Genomic DNA, 24814 nt, shown 5'->3' on the forward strand with positions numbered 1-24814 from the left:
TGGTCTGATTGTCCACAGCACATGCACAGGACTTTTAATTCATCAGCTAATATCTCTTGTTCTGTAGGTTTGTGAAAATCCTGCTCTGATAGCAAGATAACTACATGAATTTATGAAAAGTAAGAAAAAAATTTAAATCCTCACAACCCAGTAATGTATTAGCACTGTCTGCAGAGATTCAGTTGCTGCAGACCATTTGTCAGAAGGTGACTTCACAAATTCAACCACACTTAGATTTTACAAGTATGCAGAATCAGGGAAAATGCTTGGCGTGACATTTCTGAGATCTCCTGACCTTTCTTTTCCTTTGGTATAAACATATGTTCAAGATAATGTTTTATTAATTGCTTCTTTTGTAAAGGCATTCCACTGTGAGCCCATAATAATTTAATGGTTCTTGCTGGGAATTTTTGTGCTGGAGAATAAAGCTGATACCTTGTAGCTCTTGGCAAGAGCACATCTCTTAACATTATCATCTCTAGTATTTTGCAAGTGTTGTGGATTTTGTATACTTGCAGAGAGCTTGGTAATAGGAGGGCTGTGTGGTTACTATATGCAAGATAGCCAAAAGAATGCAAGGAATCAGAAGTTAATCTCTTGTGTGCTAAAGCTTCTGAGTAGTAAACTCTTGGCTGAGTTGACTATGGCAGGGGATTACTGCCTTGAGTTCTGGTATCAATTGTGTACAATAAAATTTCTTGATAGAACTCTAGAGGATGGGGGAAATACACTCACCATAATTAAAATGTACATTTCTAAAGCAGTGCATGTATTCCTAGGTTCTCATGGCTTTCAGCTGCAGGCTCTTGGAAGGATGAGAGTTGTATAGTTTGTCAGAGAGTAACTTGGTGGTGGCATAGGCTGGTGTGTGTACAGTTTTGTTTGGTTGGTTTTAATTCCTGGGGTTTTTTTACACCTTCCTAACCTTGTAGGAAGGCCTGCTCATGTTGGAGTTTGAATTGGGTGGTCTGGAAGTCCAGCCCAACCTGGATACTTCTCTGAGCAGTATCCTGGTAGCCATTAACTGTTTGAGAACTAGCAGCGAAAGGGACTGATCCAATTTGGGTGGGGTCCCTACTGATGAGTAGGTAAAAATAGCATCCTGCATACTCAGAGATTAAATAGCAAGCTTTCTTTGTAGGTAGTTACTGTTTTCTGTGATTCTGGATATTCTCTTCTGAATTGGAATCAGTGTTACACTTGTGCAAGAGGGATTTAGTTTGTCTTTCTGCAGTAGTAGTTTATCTTGAGGGTTTACACTGCATCACATAAGCAGTGATTGCAGAGCGTTTGCAATAATGTTCAGGTGTGGCTGTGGGAGTCTGCTTCACTTGCATAACAATCAGAGATGTGCAAGAGCTTAAGAAGCATCAATACGATATTTCTCAAATCTTGAACTAGTCAAGAGACCATCCAGATAGGGTTTATTATAAATAGAACTTTGTTTTCTCTCCCCAGTTAGGGTTTGTGAGGCTTAAGGAATGTTAAGCAATGAGCAACAAGATGGCATTACCTTGTGTCTTCCAGCTCTCATGTGTTTCTGGATAAATGGCTTACATGGCTGATTTCTTGAATCATATCTAGAAAATGATGTAACTTGTGATTTAATAGGAATTGTTTTAATATCAGGCGGAAAAAAAAGGATGATTAAATGTTTGAGCAATTGGAAAGAAGCCAACATGGGTTTGTCATTTCATGCTGCTGTGCATCTCACTGCTACTACAGTGGTGTACAGCACTTTCTCAGACAGATGGACTGACATTGGCAATATCAATGATTACTGAAATATTCGTAGGGAGAAGAGTGCTGCTTAGCCTAGTTCTTCTCTGTCATGGCATGCTTAATCTGTTGGGTGACATGTTCAGTGCAAGCTCCTGAGCTGTGCTGTGGGTGGGTGGTCACAACTGGAGGCATGAACTCCCACACCCCAGTCTTGCATCATTCCTTGTGCTGATGCAGTTCCCTTCTGAGGACGGTTTCCATCAGTGGCTTGAGCTAACAGAACCCAATCCATTACAGTCACGTGAGGTCTAGCTCAGCAGATTGCAGCCAGATTGTATTACTTTCCAGTATAATTCTGTAGGTAATAGGAAACCATCACTTTGAGATTCCATTCTCAACCATTATGATAGCTGAAAAATAAATGTATTCTTAAAAATACATTAACACGACTAGAAGTGTCTAAGATGCTTATGGGGAGGATTAGTTTTGAAAAGTATCATTTTCTTTGAAAACTTTATCAAGTTTAATGCCTGGTTAAGGTTTTTCCTGTTTATCAGGAATCAGGAATTTAAGTATTAAGATATCCCATATACTTAGAGAATTCTTTTATCACTGACTTTATTTAAATAATTATCTTTTTCTTTTAAAAAAATCATTATTGTAAAATTATTGGCATTTTATAAGCAGAACACAGACACAGAGTACCTCTGAAGCAGAAAAGTTAGCAATTCTTTGTCAGGCTTCTTATTCATAGAATGCTTTTCCCAGTGTTTAAGGTAGTTGACTAAACTGCTAAAAATTTAATCTTACTGTATTAATTTTACAGGTTGAGCAGTCAAAAGTTTTAATCAAAGAAGGTGGTGTTCAGTTACTACTTACAATAGTTGACACACCAGGATTTGGAGATGCTGTGGATAATAGTAATTGGTAAGACATTCTTTGTATGTTCTCCCATGATAATTCTACATTGCGTTTTGTGTATGTGTGATAATACCTTGTGACATATTTTAAAATGCAGGTTTCAATATTCAGTTAAAATACTAACACTTCTAAACTTTTCATTTAGCTGAAAACTTCTAACTACTGTAATTCCAAGTGCCTTTATAACTTGACTGAAGTGCAGTCAGCCTTTCCCCTTAAACTGAATGGTGCATTTGGCTCTTTATCCACACATGCAGTGTGCCGAACCACCTTCTGTGCTGTCACAAGATGTGATCAGTGAAGCATATTCCTTTAGCTACAGTTCTTAAGTATTCTCTTTTTATGCTTTTACAATGAATGTGATTGTGTTTGAAAGGTTTTTTTCAGTGGACTCACACATTGTATCTTCAGAACTATGTAACTCAATTTTAGGTTGAAGAGTTGATCAGTTGCAGTGTTGAAGTACCTTAATTAAAAAAAAGCAAATGAAAAGCAAAAAAAACCACCCCAAGCTGTGGGGAAATTGTGAACATCTATTTCTTAGCAAAAAGAGGTTTCTTTATGTGTATAATGTAACTTACAGGTTTTTATTCATGTAATCTCTGCAGCTGGCAGCCAGTTATTGACTACATTGACAGTAAATTTGAGGACTACCTGAATGCAGAATCTCGAGTGAACAGACGCCAGATGCCAGATAATAGAGTGCAGTGTTGTTTATACTTCATTGCTCCTTCAGGACATGGGTTTGTATTAGTGTATTTTATGTTTTCATTCTCTTATCTCAGATAAATATCCAAATTTGTCAATCTGAGTTCCAAATTGGATTTTCTCAATGGCCTGCAGATCATGCTTAATTTCAAAGATGAGTTTACTTTGGCTTGTCAAACATTAGCAAGCCAAACACCAGACAGTACAATTGCACATTAATTGCATAACAAGAGAGAGAGAATTCTAGCAATGAAAAATACAAAGACGTTCACAGGTGCCAGGTCTGTTTGTGATCTGTATGTCCTTAGATCACATTAGGAGAAAGTGGTTCACATGTCAAGCAAAAGGATTTTTCCTTTCCATTCTTCCTACCTCCCTCCCATTAGTGTAAATTGGAGATGGAAAGTTTCATGCTTGCTTGTAAGCATACCAATAATTCACTTGGTGTGTAGTATTTTGTCTAGTGGCACTTCCAGTATAGGCATTGCAGATTATTTTTCAGTTATTATGTGATCTTCCACCCCTGCATAGTTTTTACTAGATCAGACTTCTATCTAGTGGTAGACAGGGAGAACTGCATTTTCAGGGTGTATTAGGTACAGATTAACTATCTGAAACTGGTTGTTTATCTTTTTATCATGGTATCATTATTAAATTTGTCAGACTCTTGAGTTACACCTTCAAAACCAGAAGGAGGCGAAGATAAGTTTAAGCCTATTCTATTGTGTCGGTCAAAAGTAGTAAAACTTATTGAAGGGAGTGATGAAGGAATTTAAAGAGTATTCCTCAGGCAGTAAAAACTGACAGCTATTATACTTAGCTTCTGTAGCTAGCACTGGAATGGGTCTAATAATTTTGAACTGTACAGATACTTCCAAATATGGAAAGAAATGCCAGAGGGTGGAGGTTTTTTTTATGTAGACTTGCCTTTATTAAGTATTTTGTTGTTGTTCAACAGGCATGTTTGTAATGCCAGTTTTGCTCAACATGCATGTCAGTTTTAAATGCAAACATTTGAATTCTTGACGTGCTGTTTTAGTAATGTGCAAAATCCAAAATGTAATTTAAATAACGAGAAGATGATCCCTTGTGTTAGTCAGTTATTTCTGAGCTAATTTTCACATTCTTCAAAAAGCATGTCTTCCCTGCACACCCTCATGTCTGTTAGAACTTCCTAAATCAGTGGGAGGTACAAATTGTTCTTAAGGAAAAAGAAAAGTAATGTTTCCAATGGATTAAAGTTTGGCCACTAAATTTGTGAGGCTAAAAGCTGTAAAATTATATTCCTTGTACAGGTATTTCATGTTATTTTTAGGGGAGAAAAAGGTGTACAATTATGGTGTACAATTATGCTAGGTTTTCACGCTGTTTTTCAATTCCTGGAATAAATGCTTAAAATTGTCATCTCAGTAAGGAAGTTAATGAAGAAAATTGGTGCTGCTTTTAGCATTCGTTTCCTCTTTTAAGATGCTGCCCTCTCTGAAAGGACAGAGCTCACTTCCTACCTGGTTTTTGTGGTGATGCAGTCTTTACTCCTGTTCCCTCTGCAGACAGCAGCACATCTAACCCACCAAGTAGTGTCCTCTTTACTCTTAATGCATGATTATATTTACGTTGAATTTAAGCATTTGTCGGTGAGCTTGCTTCTACTTGTCATTTTAATACATCTGTAAAAGCCTGCTTTAGAAATTTAGAGATTATAAAAAAATAACAGTTAAAGTCCTATTTAATACATCCCACCATTTTAGCTAGTAGTCCCATAAACACCTGAAATGATTGAATTGGTTTCTGTGGAAACAGGGGTAGAGAGTGGAGGGACAGGAGGAGCCTTCCAGGTAAGTGAATGGGATGATGATAGAATTCACAATCTTTCTGCAATTTTGGAATCTTTATATAAAGCTTTCCTGCTTCAATCTCCTCTGTAAACACTCAAGTCCTTAGTTCAGCAGACCTCTTGAACAACTCTGCTTTGGCAGCTGCTCTTCAACCCAGTGTTGCTGCCCTAGGTAGCTTTTTGAAGCAAGTAGGAGCAAAGCATATTAAGGTGAATGGATAACCAAAAGAGTGCTTATAATATAGATGTGCTTTAATGTTAGCTATTTAATGGGCACATGTTGAGAATTGGTGAAATCAGTGACAGGTAGAAAATGTAAAAATGAAGTTAAATATGTGTTCTTGAACATTTTCTTCATTCTTTTTTTATGTATGCTTTTCAGAAATTTCAGTACCAAATTAGGCTGGTTTTAATGTTCCTAATACTAATTTTTTTAGGATGAAAAATAATCTTGTTAAATCCTCTAAGTGAATCCTTTAAGCCTGACTAAACTTGCTGTCATTAATGCATCAAAACCTCTCTAGTTTTACTTCAGGAAACAGGAAATACTGACCACTTTGATCCACATAGACGGTGAATATACAACCACACAGCCACCCTATACCCATATGATGGTTTAGTTTTTATCACTGTCATCCACTTTTGTAACTGTCTTTTTGTTTTACATACCAATTTAGAGGTGAGATATTTCTAATTCATTTGTACATAGGCTACAGGGGTTAAATAAAAAGTCTCCTAGCCCACTCTCAAGAGGAAGCATATGGAGACTTTCAGAACCTGCAACTCTGTGTGTGAACAGAGCATAATTCACAACTGTGAGCTCTTATCAGTCAGGCTTTAAGTGGGATTATCTTCCAGCTAATAACACAGACTTTACTACCTTCATAGAGTTCTTACATCTTGCTTAAATGAGTGTACTTTCAGCTAGCAGCAGACTCATGACAGCTAGTAATACCAACTTACCACTTATTCCTCTTGTATTATACAATTTAGGGGATTTGCTGTAATAAGTGCAGGTAACCTTTTCATTTTCAGTCATCTGTCACTCATAAATCAATGTCTTAAGAGTAGCTGTCAGGACAAATCTCATCATTTGTACAGTCTTGTTTAATTAATGTAAATTGCAAAGTTCTAATGCTGTATTTCAGACTCAAGCCTTTGGATATAGAGTTTATGAAGCGCCTGCATGAAAAAGTGAATATTATTCCACTTATTGCCAAAGCAGACACACTTACACCCGAGGAATGCCAACAATTTAAAAAACAGGTGAGTTGAAAAATTAATATTTACAACATAGGATAATTTAGTAAGTTGGTCCGTATGGAAATGGTGAGATTTAACTTACATGCAGAGTTTAAACCCTGAAGCAATAACTTGAGACAGCAAAGCTAAGTAATTTATATCTCTAGATTTAATTATAATTCTTGGTGAAATAATCTTGTTTCTGTCCTCAGGGGAAAAGGTTTCAAGTATAGTATGTTTCTTGGCAAGTAAAATAATTCACTGCTGAGATAAAAATCAGTAAGGGAGGAAAGAAGCTTTCAGGATTTAGGTGCCTGACAGAAGTGTGTTAAAAAAAATAAGGTACTCAACAGTATCACAGTTTTACTGATTGCATTGAGATATTCACTTCTATGTTGATGCACTGTAATTATTAAAGATACCTCAGGTATTATATGAGAATCAGTAAACTTGTTTACTCTTGGGTGTGGTAAAGCATTTTAAAGATGGTGAGATAATTCTAGCATTGATACAACTGATACAATGTCTTTGTATTTGTAGAATGTATTTGCTGTGAGTGTCTACAAGTGGTTTATGTTTTATTTTCAGCTACATTATCAGAGTAGAACAGTTAAGCTTTGTAGTATTGTATGAAGAAGACAAGGAGGACTCAGAAAAAGACAAGACATAAAGGTTTTTTTATTGAACTCTGTCCAATCCCAGTTTAGGAGAACAGAGTTCTGAAAAGGTGGCATTAAGAGGTGGTGTGTGTAAAACTCTTGATTTAAATAGATAAAATTAAAAATTCAATGACAGAAAGGAAAAAATGGTACAGTACAGAATATTTCTAAATATATCAGTAGCTTTATGAATGAGTGGGTGTTAAACAGGGGGGACTTTCCCAAACCAAACTTTGAAAATAAGTCCTTGCATGATTTGGAAACTTAACTTCTCCTAAGGCTGCAAACCCATGAGTCAGAAATATTCCCCAGGGCTCTGCAGTGCAGCTGTCAGCTAAATGGTCTAATATTTTTCCATCCTAAAATTCTGCAAAACTAATCAGCTTGTTTTTAAAAATACCCTTCAGACAAATATAGCATCAAAACAGGACAGTCACTTTATTATTGCTTGTGAATGTTTTTCAACAGTCCTAACTGCTAGAGTTAGTCCATCAGTCACAAGCTCTATTAAAATAGGCAGGTGATCCTGCTTCAAGCAAGGGCTGCTCAGGTATGATGGAAACAGAAAAGAATAGGAGTGACAGCAGTAGCTGTTGTGGGAACTCAAAGGGATATAAAGTGTGCCTGCAATTATCTATTCAAGTATCTGGTTTTTAAAGAACCCAATTGCAAAACTAGTCTGAAAGTTTGTTGTATTAGGTTTTGCACCTAACTCTATGCAGACAGAATTTCCTTTAGAGTAAACCTCTTATTTGTCCTGTTGTAGAAAACTGATATTAATTTTTGCTGTCTTATGTTGGTGGATAATATTTTGGTAGCTGGGAGCTCTAGCTCTGATTGTGTCTTCCCTTGGCTAAGGAGAGATTATCACACTATTAACCTGAGGTCACCTGAGGATGTTAAATGTTATGTTGTAATTTAAGTCAGGGTAATCTAAAGGATTTTATGTGTCTAACAAAAGGAGGAGAATCAGCAAAAAGTCAGACTGTTATAAAGTATGGAATCCTCAAACATATAATAATTTTGTTTCTAGATAATGAAAGAAATCCAAGAACACAAAATTAAAATATATGAATTTCCAGAAACAGATGATGAAGAAGAAAATAAGATTGTTAAAAAGATAAAGGTAAACTAATTTTCTTTTGAAAAAGTGCTTATGGAGGGGCAAGGGGGGTCGAGTTTGAAAAGCATTCTGTCATTAATGAAGAGCCCACCAAAGTGTTTAGAATATAGAAATCACATGTAAAGCTGTCCTGAGGGTCAGTGTTCCTTATCAGAAGCAATGAATGACATTATTAAGTCATCAAAGTCTAAAATTCAGAATGAGAGCACTAGATCACATGCTCATTAATGAACTCTTAAAGATCACTTTTTGAAATTCATCCTTATTTGACTTCTATCCACCCTCCACAGATTATCACTTTTTTTTTTTTGGTTCTGAGCTTTGAAGGAGGCAAGGGTTTTCTTTCAGACAGAGGTGTCCAGTGGCATAAAGTGTGTGCATTACAGCTAATAGCTCTCTGGCTGATTGATACACTGAAACCTTAATGGAGATAAATGACTAAAGAAAATCAAAAGGACTGTCAGGCTGTTGAAAGGCCTTTTCTTAGTTTACTCATGTTTTCAGTTTGTTCTTTCATGTTGGAGTCCATCTTGTGTATGTTTCTTGAGCCTTGCTTCTGTTTGTTCAGTAGCTGTAACAGCTTGTAAGAGCTTTTAAATTTTTTTGTTACTGGGGAAATCTCCTAGGATAGATAAACATAAACAGGACAAAAAATGGAAGATATTCTGGGACTAAGCCTAGAGAAGAGCAGAATAAAAGCAAAGACAAAAGTGCAAAATACTGAGCTTAGTACTCTGTCCCTTTCTGCCCCTGGAAGCTGCTCTTGGCTCCTTTGTTGCTTGTTACACTGGAGGCATTCTCAGCTCAACTGAAAACAAGAACTTGACATAGTTGTTTGCCAAACCTTTGAAAACTGGGTACAAGATCCAGTCAAAGTAACAGCTCTTGTAGCCAGTGGGTCTATGACTTGGTAAATAATTGTGCAGTTAGATAAATAGGAAATGGCTTGCCTCTTGCATAGCTTACTGAGTAACAGTAGTGTCTGTTCCTTAACTAGATTTACAGAATGCAGCAGCATAAGGAATTCAGGAGGAGTGTGTGTATATATAAGTCATTAAACTGGGCAGAGGTCAATAAACATCACTATTCTTGCACTTTTGGGTTAGCTGCATTGCAGTGTTGCAGCACTGACCTAGCTTATGTTAAGTTGATACATGGGCATGCTTTCAGTATCTTTTGGCAGCAGATTTTGATTTTTAAAGTCATACTTTATCTTGTAGGACCGTTTACCTCTTGCTGTGGTAGGTAGTAATACGATCATTGAAGTCAATGGCAAGAGAGTTAGAGGAAGGCAGTACCCATGGGGTGTTGCAGAAGGTAAGGCTTTCTTGTGATTTTTTTAAATCCATTTAAAACTTACTAGACATGAGTCTGTATTTGACATGTTTGAAATGCTTAATTTCAATGATCTTTGGTCTGGAAATTATTGGAATATACTGTTTTGTTATTCTGACAATATTGGAACAAGGTAAAGGTTTCAACAACATGTAACTTTGCTAGCAGATTTCTCTTGAAGCCTCAGTGAGAAATTGTAAAACCTGTATTAATTTATTGCAGGTGATGATGTGACTTAAATTACAGTTGTTTTCTAACTTTTTTGCCTTAATTATCCTTATCTAGAACCTGTGTATTAAATTCTTCTTTCTAGAGCATTCACATTATAAATATTAATTTGATCAGTTCAATTGCTATAAATAAAATTTTTCCCAAAACATCTGAGTCTTAAGTACTGGGATGTAGCAACAGAAAGTTACCTGGTAACGAATAGAGTACTTTTTTTAAAAAATTGTTTAAAACTTACTTTCTACTGCTATAGAGACTTGAAGATAATTGCACGTTCTTCTGGCAGCCATTTCTTGTGCTTTAATGCTGTTCATATATTTCAAATGCCACATGGAATGACTTGCACCACACTCTGTAGTAAAACAATCACTATTAGACTGTTTTTCCATGATCATTGAGTTTTTTCCTTTGGTGTGCATGTATTGAATAAAGAATAATTTTTTTTCTCTCACTATTTCTGCCTTCCAAGGGCAATGGACTATAAATTGAATGCAGTGTAAAACAGACAGAAAAACCCCAGCCAACAAGCAGTGTATGGACCAATATTTAAAAAGGAATGCTGCAGCACTTTGAAGTGCATGTCTGGCAGGAAATGAGGTTTGGCAGAAAGTAAAAACCAGCTGCATCAGAGAAGATCAAGCTTTATTTCAGGCTCTTCTGTTGGCATTTGGAGATGTGCAAAATTGTGCTGCTTTTCTTTATTTTAAAACAAATTTCTGAAAGGTTTCATGTTCGCAGTGGTATGACTTTTGGAAAGGAAGAGCTAGCCTAACTAAAAGGAACCTCTTGGAGTGGCTTTCAGTCTGTCAGGACAGAGATGATGCTTTTTTGGGAGTATGACTTCATGTACCATCTGAGCGGAATTTACCAGTCTGTGTAAAATCATGAAATAAAGTAATGCAGGAGTGCAGATACAAGAATGAGCACACAAAGTGGCAAGCAACGTTCTGCATTTTTCTGTAGGATTCACTGAATTTACTTGGGCTGTTTTAATTCCTTCATCTTGGTTCTTTCCCTCTTTGCCGTGATAATGTCTGTTTTTACTTCAGAAGCACATTGGAAGCTGCCCTATGCCTTTCTTTCGTGTGTTCTAAGAGCTTTGTGTGTTGCCTTCTCTGTCTGCACATCTGAGAGTTATGGAATGTGCATTTTTCTCCAGTGTCATTTCATGATCTCTCAGGGAAATGCCACTCACAGCATCAGCCTCTTCTACTTCAGTGGGGTGATGGGCACAGTGGAATAGGTGGCATCTGTAATGACATCATAATGACAGCTGCCAGCTCACTCTTGATCTGTAGGTTGGTGCATCAAATTCAGTACACAACCTTTGCTTCAGTAATGAAGAACTAAATCCATATTAAAATTAACATGGAGACTTCTGCAACTTATTGGGCAGGAACAAACAGGTTGAGTCTGTCTTTGAAAGATTTTTGGATATAGCTGGATCTAGACTGAAGTCTTCCCTTAGTGTCTGTTCCTTACACAACTGTGCTGTGAGGCAGCCAAAGGATGAAACAGTTAAACTGGCAAAACTCTGCTTCTGTTGTGGTAGCTTAATCTGCTGCACTGACTCAGAACAGTTTGCCAGTAAGGCTTAGGGGAGCATAGGAACTCTGCTAGTAAGATACATTCTTATAGTTATGTTAATGCTTTCCTTCTGCTAACACACATGTTGTTTGAGTAAGGAAAGGCTGTGGGAGTAATTTGTTGTTGGAATGAATGTAGATGGGTGACATTTTACCTCTGTGTAAAGCACAGATTTTGGTTGACATCTCAACAAAAGCTTACTTCTTCTTGCAGTTGAAAATGGTGAACACTGTGACTTCACAATTCTGAGGAACATGTTGATAAGGTGAGTAACTGATAGGTAACATTAAGTTTTCTGGTATATCTGAGAGATTGGAAAGTCATATATTGGAGAAAAATGAATTTGAGATAGTGAGTTCATATGAATTTCCATTTTTTTAAATTGTGAACAGTTATCTTACATTTTATGGTAACTTGTTTAACCACATACTTAGCAAGCAGTGGTGTTGATAGTGAATTTTTTGTGATTGCTTTTTCTGTTACTAGTTTATTCTGTTACTAGTCCAGAGGAGCCTGATTATTTCTTAGTGCTGATGTGTACGTAGTTGTAGGCATTTTCTAAAAACTTTAGCACTGAAAATTTACCTGAAACAAGACTGCCTGTGCTTTGTTATGTTAGGTGCTGAGTCCTGTGCTCCCAGCAGTCCACTAGGTGACATCTGCTGTAAAAACTGTTAGTTTGATTCCTAAGCTTTGCTTTTCTCCTGACTGACAATGGACAATTATGAAAAGAAGTGACTTCTTTCAGCTTAGTCTTGAACTTAACATTTAGCTTTTGTAGAATTAAAAGATGGAAACCAGGAAGTTTTGGCTTGTTGTTTCTTGCCTGACATTATTTTTCCCACCTACTACAGTAGTAATATACACTTTTCTTATCTGCCTGTCAAATTACCTGCAAGTTTATCCACACAACTCAAACTTTCCAAAGACTGGTCCTGTAAGTTAGTGTTTGGGATATTGCAAGCTTTAGATAGTTTGGTGCAAAATAACCTGGTATTTCTGTGCCTCTGCTGTCTTGAGAGCTCCAGTTCAAGTGGTAGAGTAAAAACATTGTGAGAAATGGGACATTATTGGAGGGATATAATTTAATTCAAGTCAATCTGCAAAATGAACAGGGACTGATTTTTCAGGTGGTATTTTGTATTCGTGCACTAAGCTGATAAATTACACTTATTGACAGAACTCATATGCAGGACCTGAAGGATGTTACTAACAATGTACATTATGAGAACTACAGAAGCAGAAAACTGGCAGCTGTTACATACAACGGTGTTGACAACAACAAAAATAAAGGGCAGCTAACAAAGTAAGTTCCTGTTAAGGCTGAATTGCACTTCAATCTTTTTACTTTCTTTTTTTATTTTTGGTTGGCTGATTTTATGAATGTGTGGTGGTGTTTTGGGTTTCTTGGGGAGGGGTGCTGGTGGGTTTGTATGCATATAGCCTTCAGTCAGTTGTCTCTTTGCTGTGTTTGGAAAGAGACAGCCTCTTGTTTACTTGTAATTTGGGGTCTTTTCCTCTTTCACTAAGATTGACACTACTTTCACTGAACATGCTAAATAGTAGATTCAGTTTTGAAGAGAATTGTTACATTTACTCAGAGTTTTACACTGATACCGCAAAGTTCTTGTGCATTAATTTCTATTTTTGTTTATATGTTACTTGTGGAATATTTGGTTCTTCTGCATGAATGATCAATACTATTGTGTCGGGGATGTTTTTGAGAAGAATGGGTTAATATTTATTTAGAAACTCTGAAAAAGCAGCCCTGCTACTGTCATCTTTGAAATGCTGCTCTAGCAACTCATATGGCTGCTTATCATGGCAGGGGAATTATTGCAACATCATTATCTCTTGTGAGAAGGGAGTTGCAATGCAGTGTTTGGGGGCTTCTGTAGCTGTTTTTTCAAACTCATTTTTATTACTTCTGACAAGAAGTTATTTTCCAACCAGATGAAGTTAGTCAAAGATTTAAAAGTAGGCTTTACCGTATACTGAATTGTATGATGCTATTTGAGAATAGCTACATTCAGATATTCTGCTCTGCATGTAGTAACTGCATCAACAGTAATTAGTGATTAAATAATTATTAATTAATGGTGCTCTTATTTTGTACTATCTTTAAGTACAAATTTCTCAATCAAAATATAGGATCCTGTTCTTTGCAGCTAATGGTATGCAAAGTTACAGGTGTTCTTCCTGAAAAAGATCCCTGAAAATAGTTGGAAATACCTGCTACTTGCATCCATATGACAGCTACAAAGCCATTTTTTACTAAAGAAGTGTTTATTCTACACTGTCTTAATGCTTTAAAAGTTGTGAGGGGATGATTTAAATGGACATGATTTAGTTTCATCTAGTGTGAGTCTACATGAGAGTTCCCTGCATGACACTGACAAAAAATGTAATAGTTTATGTCAGTTATAGCAACTCTCCAGAAGTGTACTTGCACTTCAGCAGCGTTTCTAATGAGGTCAAGTCTTAAAAATACTAGTTTTCAAATATATGTGTCCATCACATTGTGGTTTCTTCTCACTGTCACGTTTCTGCCATAATGTTATTCCTGACTTGTAGCTCAAGGCTTCTAAGTGCACATAGCAAGTATGTCAGATGAACATGTAGTAATAGAAGTGCAGAAGAGAAAATTCTGCATTTTCTCCAGGACTTCTAACTTGCTATTACTGTGCTTTGTACCGTATTATTTGCTATTACTGTACTGAAAAGTGAAACTTTTTTCCCCCCTTATTGTTATTTGGGATATCAAAGGAAGTTGTTTACATTTTCCTCTGTGTGTTGTTAAATACTGGGGTTTCTTATATACCTTTCAAAATCTTAGTATGTTTTTTTTAGATTTTGGAAAATCTGAATTTTAGTGACAGTACTTTTACCATTTTTGTTGTGTGCCTGCTTAGATTTGTGTTAGTCTCCACCTACAAACTCAGTCTGTTACCTCATCCATGTAAGAGGGATGGTTATTCTGCATTCTTAAAAATAACAACAGTCACAATTTAAAATAATTTTTTTTTCCCATATTGCAGACACAATAAGATGTTACTTTATACAAAAATACATCTATGAGTAGGTTTTAAAACTCTTTGTGACCTTCATTCACCCCTCCACCCCACTCAGTTTCTGATAGCATTCCTGATACTTCTTTTTGAGCCAGAACCTACATACACTGCCAGGGTGTGGAATTACTTTGCTTTCTGAAGCATGCTCACTTTGCCTCTCCTGTCACTTCAGATCACTGTGCTGTCCCACCTGAATATTTCCAGGTGAATGTGCTTTCTGGAACTATTTTCTCCTTCAGAAATCTGTTGCTTGGAGCACTGCAGTACTGGAGCTCAGAGATGAATAAATACAATTTATTTAATACATTTATAATTGGTGCTCTTTGCTATCAGGATTTTTTTTGTTCAAGAGAATGAGTAAAAATTGCAGTTTGATTCAGCCACCTGAATCAAACTTATAAAGACTATTCTGAACATTTTGTAAGAGTTTGTTCCCCAGAGCACAGGGTGACTTAATAAGTAAATACATGAAATTCTTGAATGCATGTGCTGGTTATGAAGCAGATGATGCTATTTTTCTGTTTTTACCTTAACCATATGTTGAGTTGCAATTTTTTGGGTATTTTTTTATGCTTTAACATGCATTTTTTACTTCAGTGTGGTTTTGTAGCTTTTGGTTTTTTAATCTAGTATAGTTGAAGCAGCATAGAAGGAATCTTCCTAATAACCATGTGCCTTCTGGAAACTGAGGGGGAGGAACAGATATTAACAGTTTATCTGTGCCTCCCCTTAGGAATTTTATGCTTGCCTGCTGGGCTTTTGAAAGCAGTGTCTGTGTCTCAGATTGGGGCAATATTGATTCTTGCATGGGAGACAGATCCTGTATCTCTGTGAGAATGGAGACGTGCTCTGATGCTGTCTGGTGGTATTACAAGCATATGGTTAAACACAGAAACACCCCCTGGCTCTGGAAACTCCTAAGCTCTGCTGTTTTTCGAGAGACTGGGGGGCAGACATACCAGGAGACATGCAGTGGTGCTTGTACTTTTCCAAAAGTATCTCCTGCTGGCAGCTGTTGGAGCTGTTGAACTGACCTTTTGTAGCTTTAAAACAGCTGTATTTTTATGATCTTAGCAGATCTCAGTTTTTCATGCAGCTGTTAACATATTTCTTCAGACAAAAATGCTCATGTGAAAACAAATAGAAATATGTGCTACAAGTTTTAATAATACTGTGCAGATTAATTGAAGCATTTTTCTGTCCAGTTAATAATCTTAACTCTGATTTGGTGAAACTTGACTGTTCTGTAAGTAACTTGTTAACTTAGGAGCAATCCAAAGCATGTATTTTCCATGGTTATGGAGGGGTTTTTTGTATTTTAGGTTTAGTCTGATTTGTCAAATTTTCAATATCATCCTAACCATTAAAAAATAAGAATGTCAAGGTGGTCTTCACATATGTAAATAACTTGTCTCTAAATCACGTGGTAATGGCAGTTTCACATGTATACTATGTGACGTGAGAAAATTGGCATTTGCTCTGAAATTGAGTTGTTTTAATTAGAGAAATCTTTTTGGTTTGCTGTATGAAGCTGCTGTCCTTAGTGAATTTAAAAGTCAAATCTTATTTTTATTGCGAGTCATACTGTACATCGTGAAGATGAGCCTTATCCAGGGTAACAAAAGACACAGTGCTCGAGTCCCTGTGACTGCTAAGCCCGGCCACTTCCATCTCCTCTTGCCCGTATTGTTGGCGGTTCTGTGGAGCAGCCCCAAGCCCTGGAGCCCGTGTGAGAGCTCGGTGAGACCAGAGCCTGTGTGCAGCCCCTGTTCCGCTGAGCCGGGCGCTGCTGCAGCGTCCCGGGGCCCGGGGGAGGTGGCGCTGCCGCCGCTGAGACCCCTGGTGGCCGTGGGAGCCGAGTGCTCCCCCCGCAGTGTCAGAGCATTCCCGGCTGCTCCATACGCGGCTCTCTGCTGGCTGACAAATTCTAACCCAGGAGATAAAGCCTCCAGGTGGCATTGGTTTCCAAAAACTTGTACAGAGCAAGTGGTGCTTGGTGTCACTAAAATATTTTAAAAGCATATATGTTGTAGGAAAACTGTTCCTGAAAGCATCTGCACATCAAACCTGCGTTAGTATTGACATGATGTAGTGATCAACTAACTGAATTTGAAATAAATATAACAAGCTTTAACTAACAATTTCTTCCTTTTAGTATGAAAAATTTGCTTTTGGGGGAGCACATAATTAGCTTTAGGAATCTAATAATATTGAATTTACTTTTTTAAATTATTGCTTTTTGGTTTTGTGGTTTTATTTAAGCATGCTAAGCTAAGCCTCTGTATTTTTTGTTTTTTAGATTTGACACAGTTGAAGGCATGTAAGTGGTGATTTAAATTTTTCCAAAAAACTTAAGACAAAAATTCTATAAGCACAAAAAGGATTTCACTGTTTGATGTTTCAAATTTAAAACAGTTTCCTGGTATCCTGCTCTTGGCATTGTTTTTTCCACTAGCAGTTGGTTTCATTTTTTTTCCTAAAGCTGTGCTACTGTAAATTTTAGGCATTTGTAAATGCTTACAGTGACAAATACCTCTATAAAAACCCATCTCTTTAGAAACCTTTTGGCTAAGATTCAAGTCAAATTTGGTCAAATTTCAGAAATCAGTAGAAGTGCATAAATTATGGAATTCCCACCATTTCTATCCATGACTGAGTCATCTTTATATAGATGCTTATAAAGAATTAGTGGAATTTTTATCCTTACCTGTAAATTTACAATTCTTCATTGAATTGGGGATTTAGTAACTTCAGTAATTTCTGACCATGATTTTATCTCATTACCTGCTTGCAGAGATTCTACTTTGCACATATCTAGAATAATTTTTAATTTTTGCAGAATAACTTAGAGGACTGTTATTAGAGCACGTCCTCTGAAATCAGTTAAATGTTTTACATCTTTGTTTAGTGGTTTGTGGGGGTATTTTCCCCTTCAGCTCTTTTTTTTTTTTGTGTTTATGTCTGATTTTTTGTTTGTTTGTTTTTGTTTAAATCCTTGTATCATTTTGTCCTGAAATAGAGAGTGATGTGCTTTTACCTGTGTCACATACTTAGGACCTAATAAAACCAGTTGTGACCTATGTTGTAAAGCTCTCAGCTGTAAATGCTCACCTGTCAGTTAATCTGATCTTCTGTGCAGACTGATTTGTACCACTTTCTCAAATACAGCTTGCATGGCATCCCCATTGGATTTACTAAGTTTTCAATCAAAGGACAGTTCTGCACCCTTTTCAAGTTAAAACTGCAGGAATGATTCCTCAATATTTATTCTACTTTGTAGATTAATTTTTGAAGAGCAGATGCATTTGAGAGCTTTACATCTCTAGAATAAAATAGTATTGTTTTGACAGCTGCTTAGCTTCCACAAGTACTGCTACTTACCTCTTCTTTCACTTCTTTAGTATTTTTCTGCATTATTATCTCACCTGTGTTTAACCATTAATTTTTTCCTTGTAAAAGATTGCTAGCAGTTGGCCTTTTGAAGGACTAAAGTAAAAATTAAACTGAAGATGCATTTCAGCTCTGTATATTATACAGCATTTTACTCACAAGTCCAAGCATTGCAGCTGTTAATTCAGATTTGGTTTAATATATAGATGAGATGTCCTCTGCTGATTGTAACTATTCCAAATATAATCAGGTCTTCATTTTTGCCAACACAATAGTTAAAACTTTGTCCTTTTAAGCCTTAGATACTCAAAATTGAAATAAGAGGCCAATGATTTGGATTGATTGCTCCTTGTGGAACAGCAGAGTCTTAACAAAACTCTGTAGCAATCATCACTAGATCTCAGTGATCCTGTTTTATTATATGTTTATAGTGAAACTGACTATTTAAAACCCATATCACCATAACATGGATAGCAGGCTTATACAGCTTTAAAAATTCAGTACAATCCAGGAAAGTTAACCATAAAGTATATGGAAAAAATTAAGAATAATGTACATTATTTTTATACATTACATTTATTGATAGCTTTCTAAAGGAAAACCTTCCTACTGACACTTGAAATATTGATGTTCAGTTGCCCAGACCTTTTTTTCAAAGCTGATCTCTCTTTAAAACTATGACCAGAGCTTTCAACACAGTTGCAATGTTAAGTGTCTCTTTGGGCTTACTTGGGAACAATGAAGATTTAGAGAGAAAATAGAACTTTAGTCTGCAGTGCTCCTAATTTTCTTATTATGTCCATTATTTTTTTAATATATTTGAATTATGGGGAAGAAAAAGATGCCTGAAGATCACTTGGAAGATGCTAATTTTCTTTTTCTTGTTTTAACATTTCCTCTCTTCCCATGACCAGGTGGTTCTACATATAGAAAGTCAAGAGTTTCTGTTAACTTAAATCAATTGTAGTATAAATCAATTGTACTGGGGGAGGAAAAGATATTGTATGAAATATCTTTTTGAGTAAAGCTTATCTAAACAGTTAATATAATAATGTAAATTGAATTTAAGCTAGCAGTGCCTACAGCAGTGTGTTTATGTTACTGCTTCAGCATTTTTATCTTGCTTTTTCCAGATGTCCTAATGTAACAGAGAGAGGAAAAGTTCTTACTAGCTAACTGCTTCTTCTGGATTTATGGCAGGAGCCCGTTGGCACAGATGGAGGAGGAAAGGAGGGAGCATGTAGCCAAAATGAAGAAAATGGAAATGGAAATGGAACAGGTGTTTGAGATGAAAGTCAAAGAAAAAGTTCAGAAACTGAAGGACTCTGAAGCTGAGGTAATCAAAATGTTTTAAACACCAATATAACTTGAGGCTGAGCAAGTGTAGAGGTGGGACATTTTGCCAAGACTCTGCAACAGAATTGATTCCATAGTTGGTTTATATGTGTAAAGACAACACCGTTCTTCCTCAGCTTGTTGCCTTTGCTGGAGTGGTATAAATCTAAACTTAAAATGGAATTTAAATGTTCACATGTATTCTATTTTTATTTTTAGTCATAGCATGTTAAAATACTCCATAACTTCCTTACCCTCTTCTTCTCCCTTTTCTTTGGAATATTTTGTGCTTATTCTTCCATGTGATTTTAAAAGTTCTTGAGACTTTTATGGCTTACATAAGCTAATGCAATAATGATCATTTGTTGTGTGTATTGAAAAAGCATTTCAGGAATTGGACACAATGCCTATAGGGATCTCACCTAAATGAGAATTACAAGGCTAAGGAAGAGTCAGGGATTTGTTTTTGTCAGCGTTCTGGTACCATTTAAACAAATTTTATGGATACTTAACTCTAATTTCTGTCATCTCCTGATGAAGTCCTCACAGTTGAAACCAGTTTTTTACAGGCTTCAAGGGGCTCTGAAAATGATCTTTTTAAGGGACTGTTATAATTAGAAGTTTTACTTAAAACTTCTTAAGTAAAAGTAAAAAATTCAGTAATTTTTTTAAGTTTTGGGAAAACAGTTTCTCACAAGAAGCCTAATAGAGAAGTTCAGAACTGTCAAAGTTCCTTAAGAAAGTTTGTCTCCAAATTTGAGGAAAAATGAGGAAACTTGGAAGGGTAGTTGACATGCTTGGCAGCCTAGGCTCTGTGAGGTACCAAGGCATACTGGATCAAAGGAAAAAAATTAATCTAGATTTTTTTTTTTTTTTGAGAACTGAATAGACAAGGATATGAATAGTAAGATATGCCAGTCAGCAGTTTGAGGATTTTAAAGCTATATGTTCTATCTGGATCATGGTTTTTGTAGCCATGATTTATCCTTTTTTCAATTTCTGTCTTGAATCTTTTTGAACCCTTTAATACTTCTGGCATCCACATTCTCCTTGTTATTTGAAATACAAAAATGCTTCTGGTTTTCATGTACCATTTCATGACTTTTTGACTGTATCCTGTGATACCAGCTTTTTATGTTCATTGCAATTCATTCTTCTTTTTTCTTCACCATTCATGACTTTGTAAGCTTCTGTTGTGTTTATGTAAATGTAGAAAAGTAGACAACAGACAGTGCCATGTAAAAATGTGTAAAAGGAAATAGGTTTTCAAGGGCTGTATAAAAGAGGATTATGCAAGAGAATAAGGCAAGAGGGAGTTTTATAACACTTTCTCTGAAGTGTGGACTTAGGTCAAGGGAGGGGATTCTACCCCTTTACTTCTCTGTGGTGAGATCCTGCCTGCAGTGCTGCATCCAGCTCTGGGGTCCCAGCACAGGAAGGACATGGGAATGTTGAGTCCAGAGGAGGCCACCAAGGCAATTAGAGGGATGGAGCAGCTCTTGCATGAGTGAAGGCTAAGAGAATTGGGATGGTTCAGCCTGGAAAAGAGGAGGCTTCATGGTGGCCTAATTGTGGCCTTCCAGTATTGAAGGGACCCAACAAGAAAGATGGAGAAGGGACTATTTACAGGGGTATGGAGTGACAGGACAAGGGGAATGGCTCTAAACTGAAAGAAAGTAGGTTTAGGTCAGATATTAGGAGAGAGTTTTTTATTATGAGAGTGATGAGGCACTGGAACAGGTTGTCCAGAGAAGTTGTAGGAACCCCAACCCTGGACATGTTCAAGGCCAGGCTGGATGGGATTTTGAGCATCCACGTCCCTGCCCCTTGGCAGGAGGGATGGAATTAAATGATCTTTAAGGTCCCTTCCAACCCAAACCATTCTATGACTTAACTCAATTTAAAAAAGCAGTATACCATATTAAAGCAGTCATGTCTCCTGACAAGTATTTCCATCCTTACATACAACACATTTGATTATCAGTCTGTCCCATCAACTTGCAGGAGAGAATTCTTATTCTCTTTTGGAATGTATACAATTCACTTTCTCAATAATACTAATTCATTTAATTAGTGAATAAATTAATCCACTTAATATTTTTTTCCAAATAGATCCACAATATAGTTAATGCTATAGGATTAAATCAATATTTTGGGGTTTTTTTTCCCCCCACAGAAAGTCAAAGATGTTGCTCCTTTATGCATTAGTGATACTCAAATGCTCTGAAATTTGCTGCTTAGTGTTTGCATCAAATACCAAAGTATTTTTTAATTTCCTTTTATTTGCCAAACATAGCTGCTTACAAATTCTGTTTGTAAACTAGGTAGCATTTGGGGCATTTTCTGTTAACTGTAAAATGAAGCTGTTGGATTAATAACCTTTTGGTTTCTGTTACTGGCTGTACCTATCACCTTAATGTTTTAGTCTGAGCTACTTTCTCTGAAGAAAAATAAAACACATAATTTTGTTGCATAAGTAAGTTTAGTTGTGATATTTGTTTGTTCCAAAAGTTGCTGTGTTTTCTGCACCTACTGACTCTGTTCATAATCTCCTACAGCTGCAGCGACGCCATGAGCAAATGAAAAAGAATTTGGAGGCACAACACAAAGAATTGGAGGAAAAGCGCCGCCAGTTTGAGGATGAGAAAGCGAACTGGGAGGCTCAACAACGTATTTTGGAACAACAGAATTCCTCCAGGTAAACTGGAGTCTTGTCCTACAGTAAAAGTTCTCGAGCTTTCTGACAGAGTAATGGTCCACCCATGGTTGTAGACCACTATGGAGGTCTCACTTTAAAGCCAAGAAAAATCTTGAACTGCTTTTAGTTACAAATGACCATATTTCAGCAATAGTGGGAAAATTATTAGCTTTTAAAACAGGTTTTTAGCCTGCAAAAACATGGTACCTACACATAAATTTATCTATGTAAATAAACAAATGTTTATATTGATAGATTGCATCAGATTTCTGGGGAGATGAGGAATTAAAGTTCTGAGAATTAAAATGTTTAATTCCCCCAGTCCTTGGGAGGGGAAATCTGGTGATAACTGTACTGCTTGATTCACATAGTACAAGTACTGTGTACTCAGTTTCATCCACTGTGTTGTATACAGTAAAAGCCTTATTAAAATGCCTGTTGTAAAAGGTGTAGATAATTTTTTTTTAAATCAGAACTTGTATGCATTATTTAACAAACTTTTTTTTTTTAATGTCATTTTAGAACCTTGGAAAAGAATAAGAAGAAAGGGAAGATATTTTAAATGCATCGTTTTGACCACCAGTTATGTATTAGTTGCCAATATGCCAGCCTGGACATCAGTGTTTGTTGGATCCATTTGACCAATTTTGCACCAGTCGTATCCATAGTAATGGATTTAACAGCATGACAAATTTTTGTTAATTTTGATGGAGAATGAGATGCCTTGAATTGTCTAGGGTGTTGTGTACTTGGAAAAATAACAGCTCTAAGTACCTTTTTTCATTCTTTTTTTTTTAAACAGGTGTCATTTTAATGCAAAAGAAAACATTTTACTGTTGTACAATCATGTTCTGGTGGTTTAACGGTTTACAGGATATCAAAAAATGCAGGACTCTAGACGGTTTTTAGTGAGGATAAATTGCCATAATATGATGCAAACAATGCTTCTCTATTATTATAATAAAAATTCCATTCAGTGCAGCATATACAATAATGTAATTTAGTCTAACACAGTTGACCCTATTTTTGACACTTCCATTGTTTAAAAGGACACATGGAAAAACAAAAGTTGTAAGCTTACAGTGCACCTAAGCTTTTTATAACAACCCTTTTATGTTTTGGATTCTTTAAATATATGCTATTCTCATTTAGTAACTTCTTTAGCCAGAAGGATCTCATTACTGCTTCATTTTTTGTAATAACATTTAATTTAGATATTTTTCCATATATTGGCCCTCCTAAATAGAATATAGCTTCTTTCATATGGTAGGAACCAGTGAGTAAAACTTTCCTTTAACTCCCTTTTTACATTTTATGGTAAGTAGCAGGAAAACGCATTTATAGGTCATTTCTAGGCAAAATTGTGGAGTTAACTACCAACCTGTTTCTACCTGTGTGCAGTCTTTCTTTATTTTACTAGAAATGGGAATATGGCCTCGAGAAAAACATCACCATTTTGCATTTAGCTGTATTCATATACTGCATTTCTGTATTTTTGTTTGTATTGTAAAAAGTTACATAATAAACAATGTTGTGATGTAACATGCTGCTTTGTCAGGAGTTGTAATGGAGTTGAACAGCTGAGTACTTCTCTGGAAATGTGTGAACTTTCTCTCTGAATATCTGTGCCTTTTATTTCACCTGAGGAATCAGTTTAAGATGTAGAAGACCCCATTTTCCATGGCCATACTGTGAACTGGCTAGTGAAGGATCTTTCTGTCATGCCCAGGAGAGGGCACCAAGTGCCTGCACACCCTGTGCGGTGTCCTGCCAGCTCCCCTTCTGGCAGTCCTGCTTTTCCTGCTGTCCTTACTGCCTTCTGCAAGCTTTTAGGAGTGGTGGATGGGTGGGAAACAAAACACTTGTAAGTTGTTAAAAATTGATGGGGGTTTCTTATGTCTATTTGACTATGGAATAATGAAGAATATCTCATTTTTTTGCAATGTTCCCTGTATTATCCCTGTTATCACTCTGTTTCTGCTCATTTTTTTAACATGAATTATGATTACAGAAATATTATTTATTCAGCTAGCTTCTCAAAGAAATTGCATTTTCAGTAGCCTGCATAAAGGCCTCCTTGTAACTAATTTCAGATATTCTGCCCGTCTCTTTTTCAGAGAAGACACTGAGTATCAGTAAGTGGACATTTCTTTCCCTTGCAAGTAAATAGAATTGCAAAATCTGGTCTGTGATGAGTCTCAGAGGATGTACACTGCCTGCATCTGCCCCTCAAGTTTCATTTTAATTCAGTAAATTGAATAATTTAATAACCAGGCAACAGTCACCATGTAGGACAGAATTCTGAACTGCTTTTTGGACTCACCAAAACTGAGGATGCACTCTATGTGGGTATATGCTGGTACTTTAGCATCCCCATTGCTCTGCAGTAGAGATGTCATTCATCAGGAAACTTGGTTTCACTGTGCTGGTCATTATTCTCCTCACTGTTAACTCTAGTCTCTAACACACACTCAGGGTGATCAGAAACTTGCGTAAGCTCGTTAGATCTCCTGTATTAATCATAGAATCATGGAATAGTTTGGGTTGGAAGGGTTCTGTAAGTTTAGTTCCAGCTCCCACATCATGGATAGGGACACCTTCCACTATACCAGGTTGCTCAAAGGCCCATCCAGCCTGGCCTTAAACACTGCCAGGGATGGAGCATCCACAGCTCCTCTAGGCAATGTAATCTATTACATGGCATTTGTATTTGTGTATGTGTTTGGACTTCTCTTCTCAAGTATTGTCCTTTTGGGGAAGACTTCCGTCACTTCAGCTGTTTTTTTTAAGTGCTTTGGCTTTTCATGGTGAGTTTGGGCTGCACTAGGGCTTTTGTATTAAAAAAGCAAAATTGAGAATGATGTGTGAACCTCTGCAATAGTAGCTGTGTAGCCAGTACAAAATCTGTAAGCTAAAGAAGCTATGAGTCAACCCAGGTTTGTAATTTTTTTTCTTCCACTG

The 24814-nt window shown here is 36.5% G+C and overlaps 1 protein-coding gene across 1 annotated transcript in view; it reads left to right on the top strand.

Moving 5' to 3' along the window:
• SEPTIN7 (septin 7) overlaps nt 1-23395 on the top strand; it is a 78429-nt gene extending 55034 nt beyond the window's left edge. Inside the window, 10 exon segments of the mRNA XM_054274069.1 lie at nt 2549-2649; nt 3252-3386; nt 6334-6451; nt 8120-8212; nt 9430-9526; nt 11573-11624; nt 12540-12665; nt 19021-19156; nt 21714-21853; nt 22376-23395. Coding sequence (XP_054130044.1) covers nt 2549-2649; nt 3252-3386; nt 6334-6451; nt 8120-8212; nt 9430-9526; nt 11573-11624; nt 12540-12665; nt 19021-19156; nt 21714-21853; nt 22376-22415 — 1038 coding nt within the window. The 3' untranslated portion in view covers nt 22416-23395.
• Nucleotides 23396-24814: the final 1419 nt, after the last annotated feature.

This window comes from Melozone crissalis, unplaced genomic scaffold (assembly GCF_028551555.1).
Source record: "Melozone crissalis strain CALT ecotype California unplaced genomic scaffold, PUWL_Pcris_2 ptg000016l_1, whole genome shotgun sequence".
Classification (NCBI taxonomy): domain Eukaryota; kingdom Metazoa; phylum Chordata; class Aves; order Passeriformes; family Passerellidae; genus Melozone; species Melozone crissalis.